This window comes from Schistocerca serialis, chromosome 9 (genome assembly GCF_023864345.2).
Source record: "Schistocerca serialis cubense isolate TAMUIC-IGC-003099 chromosome 9, iqSchSeri2.2, whole genome shotgun sequence".
NCBI classification, from domain to species: Eukaryota; Metazoa; Arthropoda; class Insecta; order Orthoptera; family Acrididae; genus Schistocerca; species Schistocerca serialis.
Window position 1 is genome coordinate 308,153,685 of NC_064646.1, and position 25,420 is coordinate 308,179,104.

Below are 25,420 nucleotides of genomic sequence, written 5' to 3' on the forward strand. Positions count from 1 at the left end.
GAACTCTCCAAAGCATTTGACACATTTGTCCATGAAACACTGATACAAAAACTGAAATATATGGCATTTATGGTCAAGCAAAGAGAGTGGGTACAATTGTACCTATGAAACAGGCAACAGCATGTATCAATAAGAAACTCATACCAGTAAGAAACCAGGAGCATCAAATATAGAGTGCCACAGGGTTTCGTAATCAAGCCATAGCTGTTTAATTTGTTTGTAAATGATACAGATATTGATGAGACAGAGAAGAAGATACAGGATGTATCAAACAGAATCATCTGATTTGGCTTGTCTATATTTCTGAAACTAACAATATTATGAAATGGAAAGTTGCTGGCCATGCGGTTCTAGGCGCTGCAGTCTGGAACAGCATGACCGCTACAGTGGCAGGTTCGAATCCTGCCTCGGGCATGGATGTGTGTGATGTCCTTAGGTTAGTTAGTTTGAAGTAGTTCTAAGTTCTAGGGGACTGATGACCACAGCAGTTAAGTCCCATAGTGCTCAGAACCATTTGAACCATTTTTTTGAAAGTTGCTACTCACCATATAGGGGAGATGCCGAGTCGCAGATAGGCACAACACAAAGACTCTCACAAATAAAACTTTCGGCCAGTAAGGCCTTTGTCAACAATACATGACAGACATATACACACACACACACTCAAGCAAATGCATCTCACGCACACAAGTCGTGCGTGTGTGTGTGTGTGTGTGTGTGTGTGTGTGTGTGTGAGTGTGAGTCACCTATTGTTGATGAACGTCTTACTGGTCAATAGCTATATCTGCGACAGTCTTTTTGTTGTGCCTATCTGCAACTCAGCATCTCCACTATATCGTGAGTAGCAACGTTTCTTTTCATAATATTGTTTCTGAAACTAATAAATATCTACAATGAATTTTGTTTTTTGATGAACGAGAAACTCTCAAAGGTTTTTTCATACCTTTTTATAGGTGTTCAATACGCCCCACTTGAGTGCATGGCATATGTCAATGTTGCATTCAAATTGTTCCCACACTGCAGCAAGCATGTCTTGAGTTGCAGCTTCCACAGCTGCTGTATGCATGTCTCGGTTCATTCATTGTTGTCAGTAACGGAGGCACATAAACAGTCTTTTATAAACCCACACAAGAAATAATCACATACAGTCAGATCTGGTGACCTTGGAGGGCAGTAATGTATGACTGAATCATTTGGTCCAGTCCGACCAATACATTGATCAGTAATTCTTTGGTTTAAAAATTTCCACACTTCCAGATGCCAGTGTGGCAGGGGCCTATCCTGTTGGTAAACGAAGTCATTTGAATCAGTCTCCAACTGTAGGAAGAGGAAGTTCTCAAGTATATGAAGATATGTCCTTCTGGTAACAGTGTTCTCAGCAAAGGAAAATGGACCACACACCTTTTGCTGTGACACTGCACAAAACACATTAAATTTTGGAGAGTCCATCTCATATTGTTCAACTTCATGTGGTTTTTCCGTACCCCATATTCTCACATTATGATGGTTCACCTTTCCATTTAAATGGAATGTTGCCTCACCACTAAACACTAAGTGTGGAAGCAAAGTGTCATCCTTCATCTTGCCAAGAACGAAATTACAGAACTCCACACACTGTTGTTTGTCACCTTCATGAAGCGCTTGCAGTAGCTGAATTTTATATGGTTTCATGTGTAAACATTGACACAACACATGCCACATGGACATCAGGAGTACATTATGCTGTTGAGATGCACGGCGAATGGATTCCTGTGGACTCCTTGTGAAACTATGACACATGTGATCAACGTCTTTGTCAGACACTCGGGGACGGTCTGGGGATTTGCCTTTACACAAACAACCTGTTTCACAGAATTATTCATGCAATCATCTAATACTCTGCTCTGCAGGAGGATCCACACCATACCTAGTATGAAAGTCATGCTGAACAGTTAGTACTGACCTACACTGCACAAAATGCAGAACACAAAACGCTTTCTGTTGACCCAACCCCATTTTTACTACAACTGAAGTGGATGAACACTGCTGCCACCTAGCAGGAACCATGTAAAACTCAGGAGTTTGCTCTTTCCAACAATATGTTGTTCATGCAAATATCTCAAATGATTTTTAAATCAGTTGATTCCTCTTCATACACCCTGTGTTCTATGCATGTGACATAAAATACTGAACAGAGAAACAATGCACAGCAGCTTGAAAGAAGAGCACATATTTCTGCAAACATTGCAGCCCAATGGCTCTTGGAAAATATACTGGTTATAAACTGGAAAAAAGACTATGCATGCATTGTTCATAAATGTAGAGATGCCTGAACATATGGATTTAGAGGTGGATGAAACAAAGCTCCAAGAAGTACAAGACAATAAATCTCAGACGATACTGTGGATAATGAGTTGAAATGGAAACAACATAGCTTCTGTGCACAGTATATCATGGAGTCTTTGAAGTGTACCTGCAGTGTGGAGTGACAGTGTAGGGGTGCTCAAGCATGACAGAAACAAAAAAGGTAATTAAAGAAAGGCAGTCGGAGTCATTTTAGGAAAAAGGACTTCTAAAACATGCAGAAATGCTTTAAAAAGCTAGACATCTTAACTTTTGCTTCTTTGACATACGCAAAACAATAATACACATCATAAAAGACAATTGAGAATGGATTACAAATGACAGTGTGCACATCCACAACACAAGGAGGGAGAATGAGATGTGAAGCATATCTAACTGACAGACAATCCTTGAAAAAGGAACTTAGTACTTGGGTTTCAAGATACTAATAAGTCTGCCTAAAAACTGGCATGATAATTTACGTGATACTAACTTTCTAAAGAAACTCAAAGACTATCTGGTCAATATTCTCACTTTGCTACTGCCACTGAAAGCCATCTAACTCCCCCTGTATCATTCCTTCTATTACCTCCTCAATTGCTCAAGCTCCACACATATAAGTGAAATTCTGTGTATAAAGGCTGAGGCTTCTGTACTAAATAAAAATTTGAGCAAAACTGATCAGTAGTGCCTACTCAACAATTGCAGGCCTAAATAAAAAAACAAAAGACAGCTCTCCAACTGGTATTACCAAAAAAGTTGTCAGATTCGTGATACATAGTGGAAGATGTAGCATTTAAATATGTGCAAAAAAAAAAAAAAAAAAAAAAAAAAAAACGCTAATCTTATATGCTAACCTAAGTGAACATAAACAAACTGTCAAAGACAACAACAGTGAAATATGTGAAAACAAGAAGGGACGGATTCTAATATATGGACACAGTCATGGTCGTGGAATAGCATGAAACATCGCAAGTATCCCAGACAACTTTATAGCTTTGGCTCACATTCAATTTAGAGCACCTCTTTCAGCTGTGGTGAAGCTGCATGTTAGATTAGATTAGATTAGATTAATACTAGTTCCATGGATCATGAATACGATATTTCGTAATGATGTGGAACGAGTCAAATTTTCCAATACATGACCTAATTAAGTTAATTTAACAACATACTTAAGTTAATATAATAACTTTTTTATTTTTTGTGTTTTTTTAATTTTTTTTTATTTTTTTATAATTTTTTTGTTTGTTTTCTTCCCCTTAATTTATATCTAAAAATTCCTCTATGGAGTAGAAGGAGTTGTCATTCAGAAATTCTTTTAATATCTTCTTAAATACTTATTGGTTATCTGTCAGACTTTTGATACTATTTGGTAAGTGACCAAAGACATTAGTGGCAATATAATTCACCCCTTTCTGTGCCAAAGTTAGATTTAATCTTGAATAGTGAAGATCATCCTTTCTCCTAGTATTGTAGTTATGCACACTGCTATTACTTTTGAATTGGGTTTGGTTGTTAATAACAAATTTCATAAGAGAGTATATATACTGAGAAGCTACTGTGAATATCCCTAGATCCTTAAATAAATGTCTGCAGGATGATCTTGGGTGGACTCCTGCTATTATTCTGATTACACACTTTTGTGCAATAAATACTTTATTCCTCAGTGATGAATTACCCCAAAATATGATGTCATATGAAAGCAATGAGTGAAAACAGGCATAGTAAGCTAATTTACTAAGATGTTTATCACCAAAATTTGCAGTGACCCTTATTGCATAAGTAGCTGAACTCAAACGTTTCAGCAGATCATCAATGTGTTTCTTCCAATTTAATCCCTCATCAATGGACAAACCTAAAAATTTGGAATATTCTACCTTACCTATATGCTTCTGATTAAGGTCTATATTTATTAATGGCATCATACCATTCACTGTACGGAACTGTATGTACTGTGTCTTATCAAAATTCAGTGAGAGTCCGTTTACAAGGAACCACTTAGTAATTTTCTGAAAGACAATATTGACAATTTCATCAGTTAATTCTTGTTTGTCAGGTGTGATTACTATACTTGTATCATCAGCAAAGAGAACTAACTTTGCCTCTTCATGAATATAGAATGGCAAGTCATTAATATATATTAAGAACAACAAAGGACCCAAGACTGACCCTTGTGGAACCCCATTCTTGATAGTTCCCCAGTTTGAGGAATGTGCTGATCTTTGCATATTATGAGAACTGCTTACTTCAACTTTCTGCACTCTTCCAGTTAGGTACGAATTAAACCATATGTGCACTGTCCCACTCATGCCACAATACTTGAGCTTGTCTAGCAGAATTTCATGATTTACACAATCAAAAGCCTTTGAGAGATCACAAAAAATCCCAATGGGTGGTGTTCGGTTATTCAGATCATTCAAAATTTGATTGGTGAAAGCATATATGGCATTTTCTGTTGAAAAACCTTTCTGGAAACCAAACCGACATTTTGTTAGTACTTCATTTTTACAGACATGTGAAGCTACTCTTGAATACATTACTTTCTCAAGAATTTTGGATAAAGCTGTTAGAAGGGAGATTGGACGGTAATTGTTGACATCAGATCTATCCCCCTTTTTATGCAAAGGTATAACAATAGCATATTTCAGTCTATCAGGGAAAATGCCCTGTTACAGAGAGCTATTACACAGGTGGCTGAGAATCTTACTTATCTGTTGAGAACAAGCTTTTAGTATTTTGCTGGAAATACCATCAATTCCCTGTGAGTTTTTGCTTTTAAGCAAGTTTATTATTTTCCTAATTTCAGAGGGAGAAGTGGGTGAGATTTCAATTGTGTCAAATTGCATAGGTATGGCCTCTTCCATTAACAGCCTTGCATCTTCTAATGAACACCTGGATCCTACTATATTCACAACATTTAGAAAATGATTATTAAAAATATTTTCAACTTCTGACTTTTTGTTCGTAAAGTTTTCATTCAATTTGATGGTAATACTGTCTTCCTGTGCTCATGGTTGAATTGTCTCTCTTTTAATAATATTCCAAATTGTTTTAATTTTATTATCAGAGTTGCTGATTTCAGACATGATACACATACTTCTGGATTTTTTGATAACTTTTCTTAATATAACACAGTAGTTTTTATAATGTTTGATAGTTTCTGGGTCACTACTCTTTCTTGCTGTCAGATACATTTCCCCTTTCCGGTTACAAGATATTTTTATACCCTTAGTAAGCCATGCTTTGTTACAAGGTTTCTTACGAGTATATTTAACTATTTTCTTGCGGAAGCAGTTTTCAAATGCATTTACAAAAATGTCATGAAATAAATTATATTTTAAATTGGCATCAGGTTCACGGTACACCTCATCCCAGTCTAACTGCTGTAGGCTTTCCCTGAAATTTGCAATTGTTAAATCGTTGACTGAACGTACTACTTTGGAGGACTGTTTAGTATTGCTGAATGGAGCTATGTCATATATTGTAACTAGCTGTGCACCATGATCAGAAAGACCATTCTCAACAGGCTGAGCATTTATCTGGTTAAACTTATCTTGGTCTATAAAGAAGTTATCTATCAGTGAGCTGCTATCCTTTACCACCCGAGTAGGAAAATCAATAATGGGTGTCAAGTAATACTTCAAGGTCATTTTTCCTATTATCCTCTTTCAGAGAATCTACATTGAAGTCCCCACAAATAATAATTTGCTTCCCCCTGTCTGACAGATAGCACAACAAGGAGTCCAAATTTTTCAGAAATAGATGAAAATTTCCTGTACAAAATAGTGAGTGTTTTTCATCAAATGATTGTGTCATAATCATGGTAGGTACAAATAATGTAGCAGAAAATCAAACAAGTGACACTATCAGGAACATGAAAGTGGCACTCAGCAAGTTTATTAACACTAAAGTAATTATTGTTAATATTCCACAGAGACCAGATCTAATGGAACAGTCTATAGTGAACCTGAAAGTGTACAAGACAATTGATGGACTTAAACAATATGTAATAAAGTCCGCAATGTGTCCCTGGTAAATGTCAGCAGTCTAGGCAGAGCCCTTCACACAACTCATGGTATTCACATGAATAAAAGATGCAAAAAGACTGTCAGCAAATTAATTGCTAAGGAAATTAGATGAAATTCTCCACAAAGTGGTGTAAATAAGTGCATTGCCATGGAATGGCACAACCCATCAAATCAGAATCTGCCACACAATCAGCCACTGCAGGCAAGCCTGGGAAGCTTGTAAAGCCTGCTGGACAGTTTGGTAGCCCTACATCACTCCGTATAGTCCAGCAGGAGAAATTCAGACTTAATGTCATACATTTTACATTTTGGTAGTCTTAAAAATAAGTACAATGATATAGATATTTTTACACGTCTTGATAAACCTGATATTTTAGTCATAACTGAACACTGGTACACTGAAGATCTAATTAGCATCAGTCAACCACTCTCCATGAAATTTTGTAGGAAAAACAAGTCTGGGGTGGCATAGCAGTCTTTACTGTTAAAGCAACCAATTTCAGTCTTATTGACATAAGTGCATTCTGCATAGAAGGAATCACAGGATTTGCTGCAATAAATCTAAAATGGGGTAGAGAAAATATGGCAATTGTCAGCTTGTATATGCAACCTGGCACATGTATGGATTCATTTTTCTAAAATCTATCTGATTTACTCATATTTGTAGAAAGTACATTTTCTGGGTTAAATGGCCAGGTAAATAATATAATAACAAGGGATATAAATATAGACTTATTAATCAACAATGCCAACACCAAAAAGCTACACCTCTTACGCAATGAATTCAGTCTGATGCCACTTATCCATGAGCCAGCTAGAGAGAATGGCAACAGCAAAATATGTCTGGATAATATAACAACAAACATGACCCATCTTTCCTACAGTACATCTGTTCTAAAACTAGCCATCTCTGATCACCATGTTGTGCTGCTTCAATTGGAGGCAAATGAGATGTCCTTTGTCACTAAAAAGGAACTATATGTAAGCAAAAGAATTATGTATAATGATAACATCAATAGAGTGAACTGTGTGTTAGCACACAATCCATGGTTTGAGAAAGATAGCATTTCCTATCATAGCTCTGTTGCTGACTTCTACTACTGTTTTGATGCCACATGCCCAGTTGTAGCCACAAAAGTCAAACAAACCAAAAACATAAACAAAAGTATCTGGATAAATAATGATGCCACTGAAGCAAGGGAAAAATTAAAATTATTCCATAGTGCAATGTTGAATAATACACAAAATCTCAAGCTAAAGGAGACCCTCAAAACTTATCAAGAATACTATAAAGATTTATTAATACAGACCAGGAGCAACTACATTGCAAACACACTTCAGGCTTCACACTGTGTTACTACTGGTATCTGGGAAGTGATAAACAGTTTTAGAACAGGCAGAGAAAATCCTGTATGGACTTTATTATTGACCACAATGGGATGGTAGTAAAACAACAACTTGAAATTGCTAATATATTCAATGAATATTTTTCTTCACTAGGGGAAGCTATCAATAACAAACATAATATCCTGCAGTATAAATTTAAAGGCAATCCACCTGAGCGTACTATATATCTAGTCCTCACAAATTTGCAAAGAAATAGTTAACATCATTAGCTCTCTAAAATCTTCCAGTTCCACAGGGCATGATGACCTCAGTATTAATGTATTAAAAGTGTGCCGACAAAATGTCTCTGTACCTACAGCAGTAAACAATGTAATAGGATCAGATACCTTCCCAGACAGACTAAAAATGGCTCAAGTAACACCAATCTTTAAAAAAAAAGAGTACAAACTCAAAATTCAAAACTACAGACCAATTTCAATACTTCCTGTCTTTTCCAAAATTATTTAAAAAATAATATACTGCAGAATTATGAATTTTCTCCAGATGCACAATCTAATGTTTGAAAATCAAAATGGTTCTTAAAATGTAAATCAACAAACATAGCAGCTGCTCAATTAATTGAAGAGATAATAAGTGGCATTGAGAACAAGCAACATGTTGCTTGTATATACCTCAACCTTCATAAAGCTTTTGACTGTGTGAACACCATAATCTTATGGATCATTGGCATCAGAGGCATTGCTCGTGACCTAATAAAATCTTAAATGAGTAACCAAAAACAGTTTGTACTGCTTAAAACTGAAAGTGGTGTTCACACATCCAAAATCACTAATACAAAATAAGGAGTGCCCCTGGGCTCAGTACTAGGTCCTCTTCTGTTCTTGATTTATGTAAATTACTTAAGATATTGCACTCATAGTTCCAAAATAGTGCTTTATGTGGATGATACATACATTGTGCATAAAAAGAAATCAATTAACAAACTAGAGATCCACTGTAATAATGTGACAAAGGGTTCAGTACTTTAATGAGAACCACTTAAATGTAATCGGTAGTAAAACATGTCCCATGGAGTTTAACAACAGTAGTTTTAATGATGAAATTAAACAATACATAGGCAATTAATTAGTAAAAACGAAGTTTAATGTAAAATTCCTCAGTATAACAATTCAAAGCAATCTAAAATGGGACACACGTGTTGACACTCTAGCATGTAAGTTGTCTAAAAATATATTTGCAATTAATTTGATTAGTAAGTTCTGCAAAGACACTGTTGACCTAAAGACTGCATACCATGCTCTATTTTCCTCTCACCGTAACTGCAGAATATAAATTTGGGGAACAACCATAGCGAACCTAAATAAGCTATTGCTACTTCAAAAAAGGGCTATAAGAATAATATGTGGAGCAAAATACAAGGAATCATGTCATGGCTTGTTTCCAAAAACTGGTGTACTAACCGTAGTAAACATTTACATTCTAAAATCCATATTACTTGACTGCAGCCTAATATTTGTTCGGATCCTATCAGTACAATAGTAGAAATAAAGAAAAATTTTACATCAGCAGCCACAGAACAGCACTCTATGAAGAGCGGCCACAATATATAAGTTTTAAGTTAGGCAATGCACTGCCTAGTAAAGTTATGACCCTACCCACAATGAAGCTTAGATTCCAGCTAAGGAAATCCCTGTTACAAAATCCATTTTACACATTAGAAGAATCCACACTTACATGCAGAAGAAGTGTTTCAAAAAATATGTAAATGGTGTTAAGCACCATCTTATTTGTAATTTAATCATTTTGTTAATCAATGACATATTCAGAAGGATGTATTATTGTGCTATGTACCAAGAATTGTAACTTGTTTTCATACATATGCAATAAATCATTCAATGTGGAATAAAGTATTATTATTATTATTATTATTATTATTATTACCCCTTCTCAGCCTCTACATCCTTTTCCTCTCACTCTGCTTATATCTCCTTTTCCCCTCACTTCACTCCTATCAGCCTGAGCAACCACTCAAACAGTTAGTGTCACTATAGCTACATGTGGATGTTTGGATACATCTGTGGTTCATGTGTGAGCATGTTTGTTTAAACTGGAAAATGACCAGTAGCTCCAAAGCAGTAAACTCTACCATTGTTGTTAAATAATGACATTAAAACAACAGATTCCAATAGTATTGAAACTGACTTTTACTGACCCTTTTCACCAGGTCATTTAAATACTGACTGGATTCAGTAAAAATAGCATCACATTTCACAAAAGGTGAGGTAAGACACTGATGAAACACTATGTAGAACGGGAAAAATAAATCAGTATGCGGAATGCAGAGTATGAGTAAATTTGATAATTACAAAATTGGCCCAATATTGACTTTGACCTTTCACGGGCATTCATAGCCATTCATCTCATACCTGACAACACTACAGATGGAACCAAAAAGGGACTTAGCACAGTAGTAGAACCAAATGTAACACTATTTGTATATTAGGGGAAGACTTTCAGCATGATCAGAGTACATTGACAGGTTTTGATTTCTGCTCATTATTTTTCAGGGACTGGGCACTATAAACTGGCAGATAGCCTTGAGCATGTGCAGACTAGAATTACGACAGCCAGAGGGGAGAGGAGTGGGGCAGGGAAACAAGCCTGCAGAGGTGCTCTGTATTTAACAAAGGCAGAACTGACACATGGTCATAGGGATCCTGATCCCTTCTAGTGCTGTGAGGGTCATAGTTGAAATCCATGAAGGACCAGGATTAGTCTCTTCACTAATTTCAAAATAAGAAAGGAAAACAACAATAAGCAGCACACAACATAAATGATGCGGTAACATCTATCATGCAACTGCTCGTTGAAGTTGGCGGTGTTGTAAACAAGGTAGTTGAGGCCTGACCTCTAATGGTATTTGACACAACCACAGTACAAAACTCTCACCACCTAAAACTGCTGATGTTAAGCTTTCTGCATTGTACCAACTTTTGAACTTGAGCTAGCAGTAAAATATACATCTTTCTTTGTTCTAAGATGTTAGGTCCCACAGGTGGGTTCTAAGCTGCATTATGAGACAAGATGTTCTTCATTCCAGCCTGTTCCATTTGGACTCCTCCCACCAACACTTGGTTTTCTGAAATGTGGAGGTGGGAAATCTCCCTGCAATATATCCCTTACATTCCCGTAACCCTCCTGGCTTCAGCTTTTGTTAATATTGTCCTTACTCAACTAACCCCATCCCTGTTCCCACTCCAGCATTACACAACTCTCTATCACACCAATATACCATCAGTCTTTTTACTTCTCTCCTCCGTTACCCCCCACCCCATTGCTGTCCTGCCCTCTGTCTAACCTCCCGACTGCACGTAGCTACCCTACCCTCCCTCCACATTGTCCCTGTATGGTCCCACAAGCAGCATTTTACTGTCCCCCACCCCTACCCTGCTACCCCTTCCCCTCCCCATCCCGGCCTCTTCCTCATCCCCACCAACCAGTTGCCCCTCCCATCACGCAATGCTGTTCACAGTCTGGCTTCAGCAGTCAGAGACTGTGATCATGTGTGTGAGTTGCATTTGCAGGAGTGTGAGTGTGTAAGTATGTTGTCTATTTCCAATGAAGGCTTTGTTGGCTGAAAGCTCACTTTCTGACAGTCTTTTTGTTGTGCCTATCTGCAACTCAGCATCTCCGCTACATGGTGAGTAGCAACTATCTTTTTCATAATATTGTTACATTTCATCCTGAATTTTCAGTTGTTTGATGAAATGATTTTCTGTGATAAATTATTGACACAAATGGTAGCTATTTTCTATTTTCACTGATGTATAATTACTTTTTAAGGTTGATTTAATATTTTCAAAATCTGCCATTTACCAGTGTTCCATGTGTACCATCCCACTCGCACATTACAGTGAAATAATTTCCAACATGAAATGCATTTGTTGCCTATGAAAGGGTGGAAGATAATTTTAGATCACCAGAAGAAATCAAAACTACTATCACTCTAAGAAAGAGAAATTTAAAAAAATGGCATTACAGTTGGTACCGATACATCTGCTTTGAAAGCTCAAAATAATATTCTGTATTCTAAAAGTCCACTCTATGTATGAAATTCTCTGAAACTGATTGAAAACCAAAAGCAAAGAGGTAGTCAAAGGAAATCTTGGTAGTGGTGCAGCCTCTGTTTTATGGTAACATGATGCTAGTTAGCATCCACGAGGAGGATGATGTGTTGGATTTCTTGAAATCCATATCAATTATCTATCATGAATATTTCACTTCATTGGTAACAACAACATTGGGTATACATGAAGCTATAGATTAAGAATTTGACATGTTTATGGTTGCCATCTTTGGAAACAGTTATGTACTGGAAAATGGTCTTATGACCCGAAGCTTAGGTGTTGCGAAACAGGGTAATGGAAATGTTTCATTTAATTAACATAAAATAGAATGTTTCACCAACAATCTACAATTGAATGAATTAAAATGAATATACAAAACTATTAATGCAGACGGAGGACATTTCTTTGCTTTCTTTACCTTATAAAGTAAATAATATTTCATCAATAGGTGTCTAGGCATTTCACAACTAACAGGTCTGAAACCTTATGTATCTCTGTTGTTGATGTTATTGATGTTTGAACCCTCCATATAGCTAACAGGTATGCAGAACTGTAGGTTTGATTGTGAAAAAATTTTGCATATGATACTAGCAGTGTATCAAATCATGGTTATGTGATGGCAGGATTAAATTTTAGTTATGTGATGGCAGAATTAAATTTTCTACGACATTGGTTTTGTAGTAATGCTGTTGCATACGATTTGTGACACAAGGTACATATTATATGCAGCCCAGAATAGTCATATCATGACATAACAGATGTACCATGACCAGACAAGCACATTATAAAAAAATAAAAATATTTATCATCTGGTTGGCTGCATCATTAGTTATCTTGATGAATGATGAGTAACACAACAGAACATCTAAAATTGAATGTAGTGTGTAAATGAGGACAAACTACTATAGAAGAAGCACTGAGCAGAGCAAAGGCATGTTGGAAGGATGGATGGGACAACAGTTATGAAATATTGTATTACTCTGGTGCATATTGGTGCATGCAAAGGCACAAATGGGAACTGCTCAAAAGAAATTATAAAGGTAAAAAGACTTAATATAAGCAGGAGGGAAGGAAAATAATTTACAAAACACACTTCATAATATACCAAGCCTATTAAAGAACACATAAAATGAGGGATATCAGTGATAAACAGTACTACTAACTTTAAAAAGAAAATTGCAAACTGAAGTGGAATGGAGAGTTTGCAGCCCTCAGTTTGAGAACAGATTAAATATAAAATAATTTTACCTTCACAGAAATATCAGCACCGCTACGCATCAAAAGCTGTGCTAGAACTGTGCAGGAAGTTCGATCGCTGTGTGTTTGTGCAGCTATATGCAAAGGTGTTTTCCCTAAAATGATAAAATGTTTATTAAGTTTCTTAAGACAATGTGTTCTTTAAAACATACAACAAAAATAGTACTAGAAAATATCATGATGTATTTTTAAGAAAGTTTTTAAAAATATTATGACAATATCATTGGTGAAAGTATGATTATTTACTTTTTTTTGGGGGGGGGGGGGGAGATTCTGTTGCTTTGATTTCATTTATAACAATTTTCAAATGAAATCTATAACTGATTTTCTTATTTCTGTCCTCATACTTTCATTTGTAAAAACTTTTCAACTTAAATCTAGAACTCTCATTTTGAATTCTGCCACTACACTGATAAGGTCACATCGGTATCAAGGTCAATTTGGTAATGTTCAGCTTCCAGGTACCCATTTTCCCTCACTTCTACCACAAGTGCAGCCTACACCTGACACTTATTTGTAGTAAGATGAGAAAAGAAAAATGTTATAACAGTTCCTATGTCAAACACTTCATTTCTAAGTAATTAACACTCATATAAATAGTAGGGGTCTGGTAGAATGAGCATAATTTAGGAGTAAAACAGACCACTCACTGAATAGCAGAAGCACATTACTAGCTTTCAGAATCAATCCTTTGTCATTGATGCACATGCACAATGGACGTATGCACACACGCATGTGTGCGCATGCTCGCACATGCACACACACACACACACACACACACACACACACACACACACACACACACACTTGCACCCCTACTTGTGCAGGGTGGACACACAATGCCAGGATTGCATTTCAGCTGGTTGACTGCATGGGATGTGGGTTGTGTCTGTTGGAGTGGATAGAAAGAGAGGAGGGCAGGAGGCAGGGAGAGAGGTTAGGAGTGAGCAGCTAGCAGCTCAGAGGGTGGCAACAGGTTTGCTGCTAGCAAGGGAGGGGTGGCAGGTGGATGGGCTAGGCATGTAATGCATTGGGACTGGAGCTGGTGGGTGATGTATACAATGCAGTTGGCACGAGGACACAGACTGCGAGGATGTGACAGGTCAGAGGAAGGGGAAACTGTTGGTGGAAGATGTGGGAACTGTGAATTAATAGAAATGGAAGCCAGGAGGGTTGCAGAGGTGAAGGATGTGTTGCAGGGGCAATGCTTCTCTTTCATTGTGCCTGTCTCTGATTCCACTTTTCCTCTATGTGGTGAGTAGCAATCTATTCTTTCCCTATTTCTTGCTACTCCATCCTGGGTTTTCCAATGTTTAAATGTAGTTCACGCTGATTTCTGTGAATTTCTTGCAAATCAATCTACTGCTATAAATTCTTTAAATTTAAATATTTTATTTATGGCAATGCTAACTGCAATTACATGCCTTCATTATTTTTCTGGTTTACATCAAACACTCTCTTGCCCTGTTGGTCCTTCATGTTGAGCAACTCTGCCATGATGTAGCGTGCATCATCACCAGATGCACAAAGTTTGTGTATGAGTGAGTTGCCATTGGCATCCACTTCCTGTAACAAAAGTTTTCCAGTAAATAGATCACTATCTCAAATGAGAATGAAGTTTATATGTAATGTGTATTTCAGAAGCATTAACACAGGCACAAATTTCTAGGGAGCAAAAGAACACAATTGTGGCTTATTTTTATTAAATACAGAAATCAGTGAGTTCCAAATTATTTATCAGAGACAGTATCAACATTAACTCATGTTAAATTTGTAAATGATAACAAAAGCAAAAGCTTTCTGACTCCTGCCTTTTTGTACTTCTTTTTTCTTGAATGCATACTTCATACTTCAATTTTTTTTAGCTATTACATTTACTCTTAATTTTTTTCACTAAGGTGAATCCTTTACTTATGAGACTTCTTAATGAGACTCTTAATAGGTTGTTTGCAAGTAGTTTTATCACTTGGTTGAACAAGGGGCTTTTGTTTAGGAGCTTTTATTTTTAGGACTTCTGTTCAGCTTCACATACATTTGAAGAGAGCATCCAGAAGACACAGAAACCAAGAGCGCTGAAGTCTAAACAGGAAGAAGAAGTATTCTTATGTCAATATCATAATAAAACTGGCCAGGGAGAAAAATCAGTTTTCCTAAACACAAACAAGAAAATAGTTATTTTGAAAATTATATTTTTGATCTCTTTTGATAAGATGTTTGGGAGTAAACAAGCACAGAAACAAACATTTACTGACCTTTTGTCACACAGGGACCAATAAGATATAGCTTTCACAATATTTTCAAGTACTCCAACAGATACAGATGTGCAAGAACAAAGCTTCCAGATTGTCTACCCCAAGGAAAGCCTAGTGTTTTCTGAAAGTCAAGAAGTTCCAAGGCCACACTATAAATATCAGCTTACATTTTGTTTGCACACTTTTCCAACAATGAGAAAATCCAACAAAACACCACCTAGTCACATCAATTCAGAACCTATGTTTGTAAGACTTTTATTCTCAATGAAAAGTTGTATATAGATAACAGTCATACTATATATTTGATAAGGGCTTACTGCTTTTCAAGAGTCACAATGAAACTGGTTACATTCTGGATTTTATTGTGTATACAGAAGTGACAGCAAAATCTGTTGTGAACTACATAGATTGGATGAATCTCTAGACATTGTGGCCTATCTTTGTGTATATATCTCGAGCAAGGTCACAGAATATTCATTAAGAACTTGTGTCTGTATGCACAGCTGTTATTATTGTTGTACAATAGAGCAAACATTTTTGCTGTAACCATGAAATAAATCACAAATTATTTGCTGAAAAGTTCTGAGAATTTTCATGTTTCAAGATGGAGTACCGAATGAGAAGTGTGGATGGTCTCAGATTATCACCAGCCTCACATGGTGATGAAGTATAAGAACTTTGCAACTATACCACCAGTACTGAAAACTGGTGCTGGTATGTATGACATGTCAGTGAATACGATTGACAGAGGATATTTTTTCTGAGTTCTGTGTGTAGGGTAAGAAGGAATGTAAAATGATACAAGGAAACCTTTTTCTATGCAATGCCTTTCTTGTATTTGTGTCCTTGTCTGCCACAAAAGTCCTCTTCAAGCTCATCAGATAACTATTTGAAGATACACAACACAAAACCAGAAGGACATCATCATTGGAAACTATCCCAAAAAGACTTGCATCCTGATGACAACAGTTTGAAGCCCATATCACTTATCACATTTTCATTTCTGTTGAGATAAAAACTCCAGTAAATATTTCATGAACTTTGAAAAACAGGGTATTATATTGAATAGCCTACATACATAAAGAAATTGTGCTCCTACATCCACCTCTATAACAACACTCTGTGAACTACTGTGAAGTGCATGGTGAAGGTACATCCCACTATATTGGTTATTAGGGCTTTTTCCTGTTCCATTCATGTATGAACCAAGGGAAAAATGATTGTATAAATGCCTCTCTGCTTGCTGTAATTAATCTAATCTTATCCTCATGATCCACAAGGGAGCAATATGAAGGGGTTGTAGTATATTCCTGCAGTCATGATTTGAAGCCAGTTCTTGAAACTTAATTAGTAGATTTTCTCAGGATGGTTTCCATCTATCTTCAAGAGGCTGCCAGTTCAGTGATTTCAACATCTCAATGACACTCTCCCACAGGTCAAACAAACCTGTGACCATGCTTGCTGCCCCTCTCTGTATACGTTCAATATCCCTTGCCAGTCATGTTTGGTATGTGTCCCACACACTTTAGCAGTATATGAGGATGGGTCACACAACTGATTTGTAAGCAATCTACTTTGTATACTAATTGCATTTCCCTAGTATTCTACGAACAAACCAAAGGCTATTGCTACCAACTTTACCCACAACTGACCATATGTGATCACTCCATTTCATATTTATACTAAGTATTAGACCCAGGTATTTGTAAGAGTTCACAGATTCCAACTGTGACTCACTAATGTAATATTCATAGGTTTTTTTTTGCACGATTTTACATTTTTGAACACTTAGAGCAAGCTGCCAATAACTGCACCACTCTGAAATCTTATCGAGGTCTGACTGAATATTTGTACAGCTTCGTTCAGACTGTATTTTGTTGTAGATGATGGCGTCATCTGCAGAAAGTCTGACATTACTATCAATATTGTCTGCAACATCATTAATATACAACATGAACAGCAAGGGACTCAACATGCTTCCCTGGGATACTTCTGAAGTTACTTCTACATCTGTGAATGACTCTCCATCCAAGATAACATGCTGCATCCTCCCTACCAAAACACCCTCAATCCAGTCACTTATTTCAATCTGATACCCCATATGACCATACTTTTGATAATAAGTGTAGGCGTGGTACTAAATCAAATGTTTTTTGGAAATTGAGAAAAACTGCATCTCCCTTACTGCTTTGATACATGGCTTTCATGGTGACATGTGAGTAAAGTGTAAGTTGGGTCTGATACAATCTATGTTTTTGAAATGCTTGTTGGTTGGCATGGAGGAGGTCATTCTGTTCAAGATATCTCATTAAGTTTTAACTCAGAATATGTTCTAAGATTCTACAACAAATGGATGTCAAGGATATTGGACAATAGTTTTGTGGATCACTTCTGCTAAATTTCCAGGGACAGGTATGGACTGCACTTTCTTTCAACTACTGGCACAGATTTTTGTTCAAAGGATATATGACAGATTATAGTTAACAGAGGGACTAACTCAGCTGAAAATTGCACATATAATCTGACAGGGATTCCAATGGGCCCTGGGGCTTTGTTCATTTTTAATGATTTCTACTGTTTCTCAATGCCAGTGATACTATTGTCTATTTCACTCATATTCTCAGTGGCAAAAATTCAGAAAAGAAAACATTAATTAAAAGTTACAGCTTTTAGACTCAGTGTGCACCTAAATCAATATCCATATCAGATCTGGAGGAAAATAACAACAGTGATCACTGTACACTAACAACCCACCAGGGTAGCCGAGAGCATTAATGAACTGCTTCCTGGACTCGAGTAGGCACGCCAGCCCTGGAATGAATCCGCCAGCAGATTAACGATGTGGGCCGGTACGCCGGCCAGCCTAGATGTGGTTTTTTACATGGTTTTCCACATCTCCCTAGGTGAATACCATGCTGGTCCCCATGTTCCACGTCAGTTACATGACTCGCAGACATTTGCAACATGTTTGCACTATTCCATGGCTTACACTAGAAGCAGACAGATGTGGAACACTAATTACATCCCGGGGGGTTTGGAGTGGTGGGAGGAAGGGCATCCAGCCACCCTCTGCAACTAACACTGCCAAATCAATAGTAATCAGGCCAACCCCACATTGTTGTGGGAATAAGACCTCAAGAAAATGATGATGATGATGATCACCATACACCAACAAGTGACAATACTGAAATAGTATAATTTACTAACAACTTTTGATATTGATGAATTTAAGTTTTGTTTGACTTCTGATGTGCAGGGTATTATAAAGAGATGGTTTCTTACCTTACCAATTGCAAGACCTTCCTCTACCATTGTATCTGCCAAATAACGAACTGCTACGGCATTCTGGCGACTAGATTGCAGAAAACGGCACGCTATGTCAAGTGGTGTGTGACCAGATTTGTTTGGAGTGGCCAGTAATTTATACGCTATATGCGTGTTGTGGTTTATTATTTCTTTCAGTCGTTGAATAAGAGCATGGAAAACTTCCATGAAGTATGTGATGCTTTTCCAATTTGACAGCACACGAGAAAGAAGCCTGTTAAGAAAAAGCGGATACAAATTAGAGGTATACTACATGAAAAATCAGAGTATAATGTCCTGTAATTAGCTGGTTTGTGGCAATCATTTACCCTTTGACAGTAAAAATATATTCTTTACATATAATCTAACATAAGCCACATATTACTTCCACAAAGCAAATATTATCTTCATATAGTTGAGGAGTAGTAGTAATAATAATGATAACAATAATAATAACAATCATAATATCAAACAAATCATTATGAATAACTTCCAAGGAGCACATCATTAATACACAACTGGAACAAATTGGAAACACTTAGTTTTAGATTAGATTAGATTAGATTAATACTAGTTCCATGGATCATGAATACGATATTTCGTAATGATGTGGAACGAGTTGAATTTTCCAATACATGACATAATTAGGTTAATTTAACAACATACTTAAGTTAATATAACAACTTTATTTTTTTGTGTTTTTTTGTTTTTCTTTATTTTTTATTTTTATTTTTTTTTTACTTTTTTTAATATTTTTGTTTTTTTTCTTTTTTTTCTTAATTTATATCTAAAAATTCCTCTATGGAGTAGAAGGAGTTGTCATTCAGAAATTCTTTTAATTTCTTCTTAAATACTTGTTGGTTATCTGTCAGACTTTTGATACTATTTGGTAAGTGACCAAAGACTTTAGTGCCAGTATAATTCACCCCTTTCTGTGCCAAAGTTAGATTTAATCTTGAATAGTGAAGATCGTCCTTTCTCCTAGTATTGTAGTTATGCACACTGCTATTAGTTTTGAATTGGGTTTGGTTGTTAATAACAAATTTCATAAGAGAGTACATATACTGAGAAGCTACTGTGAATATCCCTAGATCCTTAAATAAATGTCTGCAGGATGATCTTGGGTGGACTCCTGCTATTATTCTGATTACACGCTTTTGTGCAATAAATACTTTATTCTTCAGTGATGAATTACCCCAAAATATGATGCCATATGAAAGCAATGAGTGAAAATAGGCGTAGTAAGCTAATTTACTAAGATGTTTATCACCAATATTTGCAATGACCCTTATTGCATAAGTAGCTGAACTCAAACATTTCAGCAGATCATCAATGTGTTTCTTCCAATTTAATCTCTCATCAATGGACATACCTAAAAATTTGGAATATTCTACCTTAGCTATATGCTTCTGATTAAGGTCTATATTTATTAATGGCGTCATACCATTCACTGTACGGAACTGTATGTACTGTGTCTTATCAAAATTCAGTGAGAGTCCGTTTACAAGGAACCACTTAGTAATTTTCTGAAAGACAGTATTGACAATTTCATCAGTTAATTCTTGTTTCTCAGGTGTGATTACTATACTTGTATCATCAGCGAAGAGAACTAACTTTGCCTCTTCATGAATATAGAATGGCAAGTCATTAATATATAATAAGAACAACAAAGGACCCAAGACTGACCCTTGTGGAACCCCATTCTTGATAGTTCCCCAGTTTGAGGAATGTGCTGATCTTTGCCTGTTACGAGAACTATTTATTTCAACTTTCTGCACTCTTCCAGTTAGGTACGAATTAAACCATTTGTGCACTGTCCCACTCATGCCACAATACTTGAGCTTGTCTAGCAGAATTTCATGATTTACACAATCAAAAGCCTTTGAGAGATCACAAAAAATCCCAATGGGTGGTGTTCGGTTATTCAGATCATTCAAAATTTGACTGGTGAAAGCATATATGGCATTTTCTGTTGAAAAACCTTTCTGGAAACCAAACTGACATTTTGTTAGTGCTTCATTTTTACAGATATGTGAAGCTACTCTTGAATACATTACTTTCTCAAAAATTTTGGAGAAAGCTGTTAGAAGGGAGATTGGACGGTAATTGTTGACATCAGATCTATCCCCCTTTTTATGCAAAGGTATAACAATAGCATATTTCAGTCTATCAGGGAAAATGCCCTGTTCCAGAGAGCTATTACACAGGTGGCTGAGAATCTTACTTATCTGTTGAGAACAAGCTTTTAGTATTTTGCTGGAAATGCCATCAATTCCATGTGAGTTTTTGCTTTTAAGCAAGTTTATTATTTTCCTAATTTCAGAGGGAGAAGTGGGTGAGATTTCAATTGTATCAAATTGCATAGGTATGGCCTCTTCTATTAACAGCCTAGCATCTTCTAATGAACACCTGGATCCTACTATATCCACAACATTTAGAAAATGATTATTAAAAATATTTTCAACTTCTGACTTTTTGTTCGTAAAGTTTTCATTCAATTTGATGGTAATACTGTCTTCCTCTGCTCTTGGTTGACCTGTTTCTCTTTTAATAATATTCCAAATTGTTTTAATTTTATTATCAGAGTTGCTGATTTCAGAAATGATACACATACTCCTGATTTTTTAATAACTTTTCTTAATGTAACACAGTAGTTTTTATAATTTTTGATAGTTTCTGGGTCACTACTCTTTCTTGCTGTCAGATACATTTCCCTTTTCCGGTTACAAGATATTTTTATACCCTTAGTAAGCCATGGTTTGTTACAAGGTTTCTTACGAATATGTTTAACTATTTTCTTGGGGAAGCAGTTTTCAAATGCATTTACAAAAATGTCATGAAATAAATTATATTTTAAATTGGCATCAGGTTCACGGTACACCTCATCCCAGTCTAACTGCTGTAGGCTTTCCCTGAAATTTGCAATTGTTAAATTGTTGACTGAACGTACTACTTTGGAGGACTGTTTAGTATTGCTGAATGGAGCTATGTCATATATTGTAACTAGCTGTGCACCATGATCAGAAAGACCATTCTCAACAGGCTGAGCATTTATCTGGTTAAACGTATCTTGGTCTATAAAGAAGTTATCTATCAGTGAGCTGCTATCCTTTACCACCCGAGTAGGAAAATCAATAACGGGTGTCAAATTGAAAGAACCGAGTAATACTTCAAGGTCATTTTTCCTATTACCCTCTTTCAGAGAATCTACATTGAAGTCCCCACAAATAATAATTTGCTTCCCCCTGTCTGACAGATAGCACAACAAGGAGTCCAAATTTTTCAGAAATAGATGAATATTTCCTGATGGGGACCTATATACAGTTACAATTATAAATGTGCCTTTATTTAATTTAAGCTCACAGGCACATGCTTCTATATGTTTCTCTACACAAAACTTAGTTGTTTCTATATTTTTTGCACAATGATAACTTTTGACATATATGGCAACTCCTCCTTTCTCCATATTTTCTCTCATTACATGTGCAGAGAGCTTATAACCACTTAAATTTACCTTATCCATATCAGTAACAATGTGATGCTCAGACAGGCATAGTATATCTATTTCATTCTCAGCTTCTAAATCTTCCAAACAAACCAGAAGCTCATCTACTTTATTCTTTAAACTCCCAATATTTTGATGAAATATACTTACATTATTTTTAATTATACTTTTATGAGAACCTTTCCTTATTCTAACATTTGCAGTACTCTCCTGTCTGAGTTTCTCATTGTGCTTAGGCCTAGTTCCTATACCAGTGGTCACATGGTGTTCAGAGAGGCAGATTATGTCAATTGGGTTGGGTGACTTTAGTTCATCAATGCAATTACCTAGGACTGAGATACAACTTGGTGGAGATAAAATTTCTGGTGATTGGTGAAAATTTATAATTGATAGCTGTGATTGGTGATCCAATGTGCTAGAATTGTGCTGTTGAATATCTTTCCTAAACTGAAGATTTGTTTCAATCCTGACCTCTCGTAGAACTTGACATCTTTCTGTCTTACCTATCCTAAAAAAGGTGCTGCTCCAACGCCTGTAACCACTGGTATTTTACCATTCATGGCAGTGCCTCCCCCCCTTAAATTTCCTGCTATTACCCCAGCCAGTTTCCCCTTCCCTTTCCTGTTGAGATGTAGGCCGTACCTGGTATAGTCCCACCTACTGAGATAATCAACAGGAACCACACCAATATGAGCCCCCGCACCCGACACAAGCAGCCGTTCCAACTCCAAATTAACTCTCCCAACAGAAGAGTTCAAATGAGGCCGGTCATGGCGTCTCAGGACAGATACAAATTCAACATTGGTGTGTCTCGATGCTGACGCAATCTTTACCAGGTCACACTCTATACTGTACCCAGGATCTCTGTCGATGCTGTTCCCTGGCCCTCCCACAATAACCACGGTGTCTTCCCTGGTAAATCCTTTACAGAGTGAACCTAAATCCTCTGTCACCTGATCCAGACTAGCACTTGGTTTGAAAAAACATGTGACCTGGTATTCTGGTCCTAATTCCTCCTGTAGAAGTTGGCCTACACCTCTGGCATGAGAACTGCCTAACAACAAAACTTTCTTCCTTTTCGATGACTTTCCTACATTCTTTTTCAATTTCCTATTGAAAGTTTGTTGTGTCCTGTCTACACCTACCTCTGCTTGAGGCTCATCAGTTTCTAACTGAAGCAACAGGTCAAACTTATTTTTGACATTCACCACAAAACTGTCAGACTTAGTTCTAGGCCTGTTCCTTCTGCTACCTGTTGCCACTTCCCACCTCTCTTTGCCCTTCTCCCTCCTTAACCTGTCCAGATCTTCCCTAGCCTGATCTAGCTCAGCCTGAAGGGCAGCAATTTTCCCCTCCTGTTCCACTATCTTCCTATATCTGCTGCAAATCCTACATAACCACTGATGAGCCTGATCCACTTTCCCAACACCCACGCCACTGCAATCCCCCCAGTGAAAAAAACTACTGCATCCATCACACCAAACGCCGGAACTAACAATTCTACGGCAAGTCAGGCACTTCTCACTCATGGCAAAAATAATACTTTAGCTAGAATAAATCAATTAAATTACCGAAAATCAAAAAAGACGTTACAAGAATTAAGCCTATTCACAAATGTATATAAGCAAGTTTCTGATTTAAAATTCTGCTGGTTTTCTGAGATCTGTTTTAAAACAATGAAGGTATACGCTATTTATTATATATTTCACTCGATGGAATGAAAAAAGGGCAATTAAACGAGATACTTTAACTTTGATTCTCCAAAAACGTTACGAGAATAGGCCTATAAACAAATGTATATAGGCAAGTTTCTGATATAAAGTTACGCTGTTTTTCTGAAATCTGTATTAAAACAATGAAGTTATACGCTATTTACGGTAGTTTACTTATTTGTTACCGAGAAACTAGTTAAATTAACTTGAAACAAGAAACAAACACGTTTACAAAATTTAAGCCTAAGCACGACTTCGCGAAGTTACGATCTTTTCGTGTTTTCTGAAAAAATACGCAAATAAAAGTCAAACCTTTAACGGCAAGACTAAACGATACACTAATGCACGTATTTAATTTGTTGTCAGCGTTAAACTAAATTATATTCCTGTCTAAATCACTTAACTTTCTGGAAATGGTTTCTGGCGTCACTTACTCGGCGGCCATCTTGGAACAGATCTTTAAGAAAGTTAACACAATTTATGGTACTTAATTTCTGAAGAGTGATGTCCTATATACTTGCAATGAGCATATAATGTTGGAGATGATGTTTCACTTTTTATAATTTATTCTATCAATTCCAAATTAATTACAGTACTGTATGAGACAGGAGTTCTCTTTACCAACTACAATGAAGCATCAACTCCAACAGAGCAGATACACAAATTTAAAGACTCAGCTTAATCTATACCCCATGGATTTTTTTAAATTTCTTCAATAATATGAAGGGAACAATAATTACATGTGAACAACAGACTTAGAAATATTGAAGAGTACAAATACAAGCCAGAGAAAAAAATTGCACAAAAATTCATAAAAAATTATATGTTATTGTTGTGGTCTTCAGTGCAAAGACTAATTTGATGCAACTCTCCACACTAGCTTATCCTGCTCAAACTTCATCATCTCTGCACAGCTACAGCAACTTACATCCATATGAACCCTTTTACGGTATTTATGCCTAGGTCTCCCTCTATAACTTTTACATCCCACACTTCCCTCCATTACCAAAATGACAATTCTTTGATGGCTCAGCATGTGTCCTATCAACCAACATCTTCTTTTAGTCAATTTGCCCCTTAAATTTCTTTTCTCTCCAGTTTGATTCAGTACTTCATTAGTTACTCAATCTACTCATATAATCTTCAGCATTCTTCCGTAGCACCACATTTCAAAAGCGTCCCTTCTCTTCTTGTCTGAACTGCTTGTAGTCCATGTTTCACTCTCATATATGCCTACACTCTGTTACAATAGCTAGACTCTGTTACAATAGCTAGACTCATTTACCACTTTTGGTGGCTCGTTTACCAAACTAATTCCCTGATTTCATTCAACTACAATCATTTACCCACATTGTATTTTAGTTGATGTTCATCTCATAATTTCTTTTTAAGACACTATGTATTCCATTCAACTGCTCTTCAAAGTCCTCTACCATCTCCGACAGAACTAGAATGGCACTGACAAGCCCCTTACATTTTTATTGCTTCTCCCTGAACTGCAATTTCCTTTCAGAATTTCTCCTTGGTCTCCTATACTATCTGCTCAAAATACAGACTCAATAACATC

At 36.5% G+C, this 25,420-nt stretch overlaps 1 protein-coding gene across 6 annotated transcripts in view; it reads right to left on the bottom strand.

The window, feature by feature from the left end:
* LOC126418892 (uncharacterized) overlaps positions 1-25,420 on the bottom strand; it is a 277,815-nt gene that overhangs the window by 12,398 nt on the left and 239,997 nt on the right. For all 6 annotated transcript variants that reach the window (XM_050085907.1, XM_050085900.1, XM_050085902.1 and 3 more), the window contains 3 exons: positions 18,616-18,871; positions 14,506-14,647; positions 13,073-13,176 (listed from right to left, as the gene is read on the bottom strand). In XM_050085907.1, the coding sequence (XP_049941864.1) occupies positions 13,073-13,176; positions 14,506-14,647; positions 18,616-18,871 (502 nt within the window). The remainder of the gene's footprint in view (positions 1-13,072; positions 13,177-14,505; positions 14,648-18,615; positions 18,872-25,420) is intronic.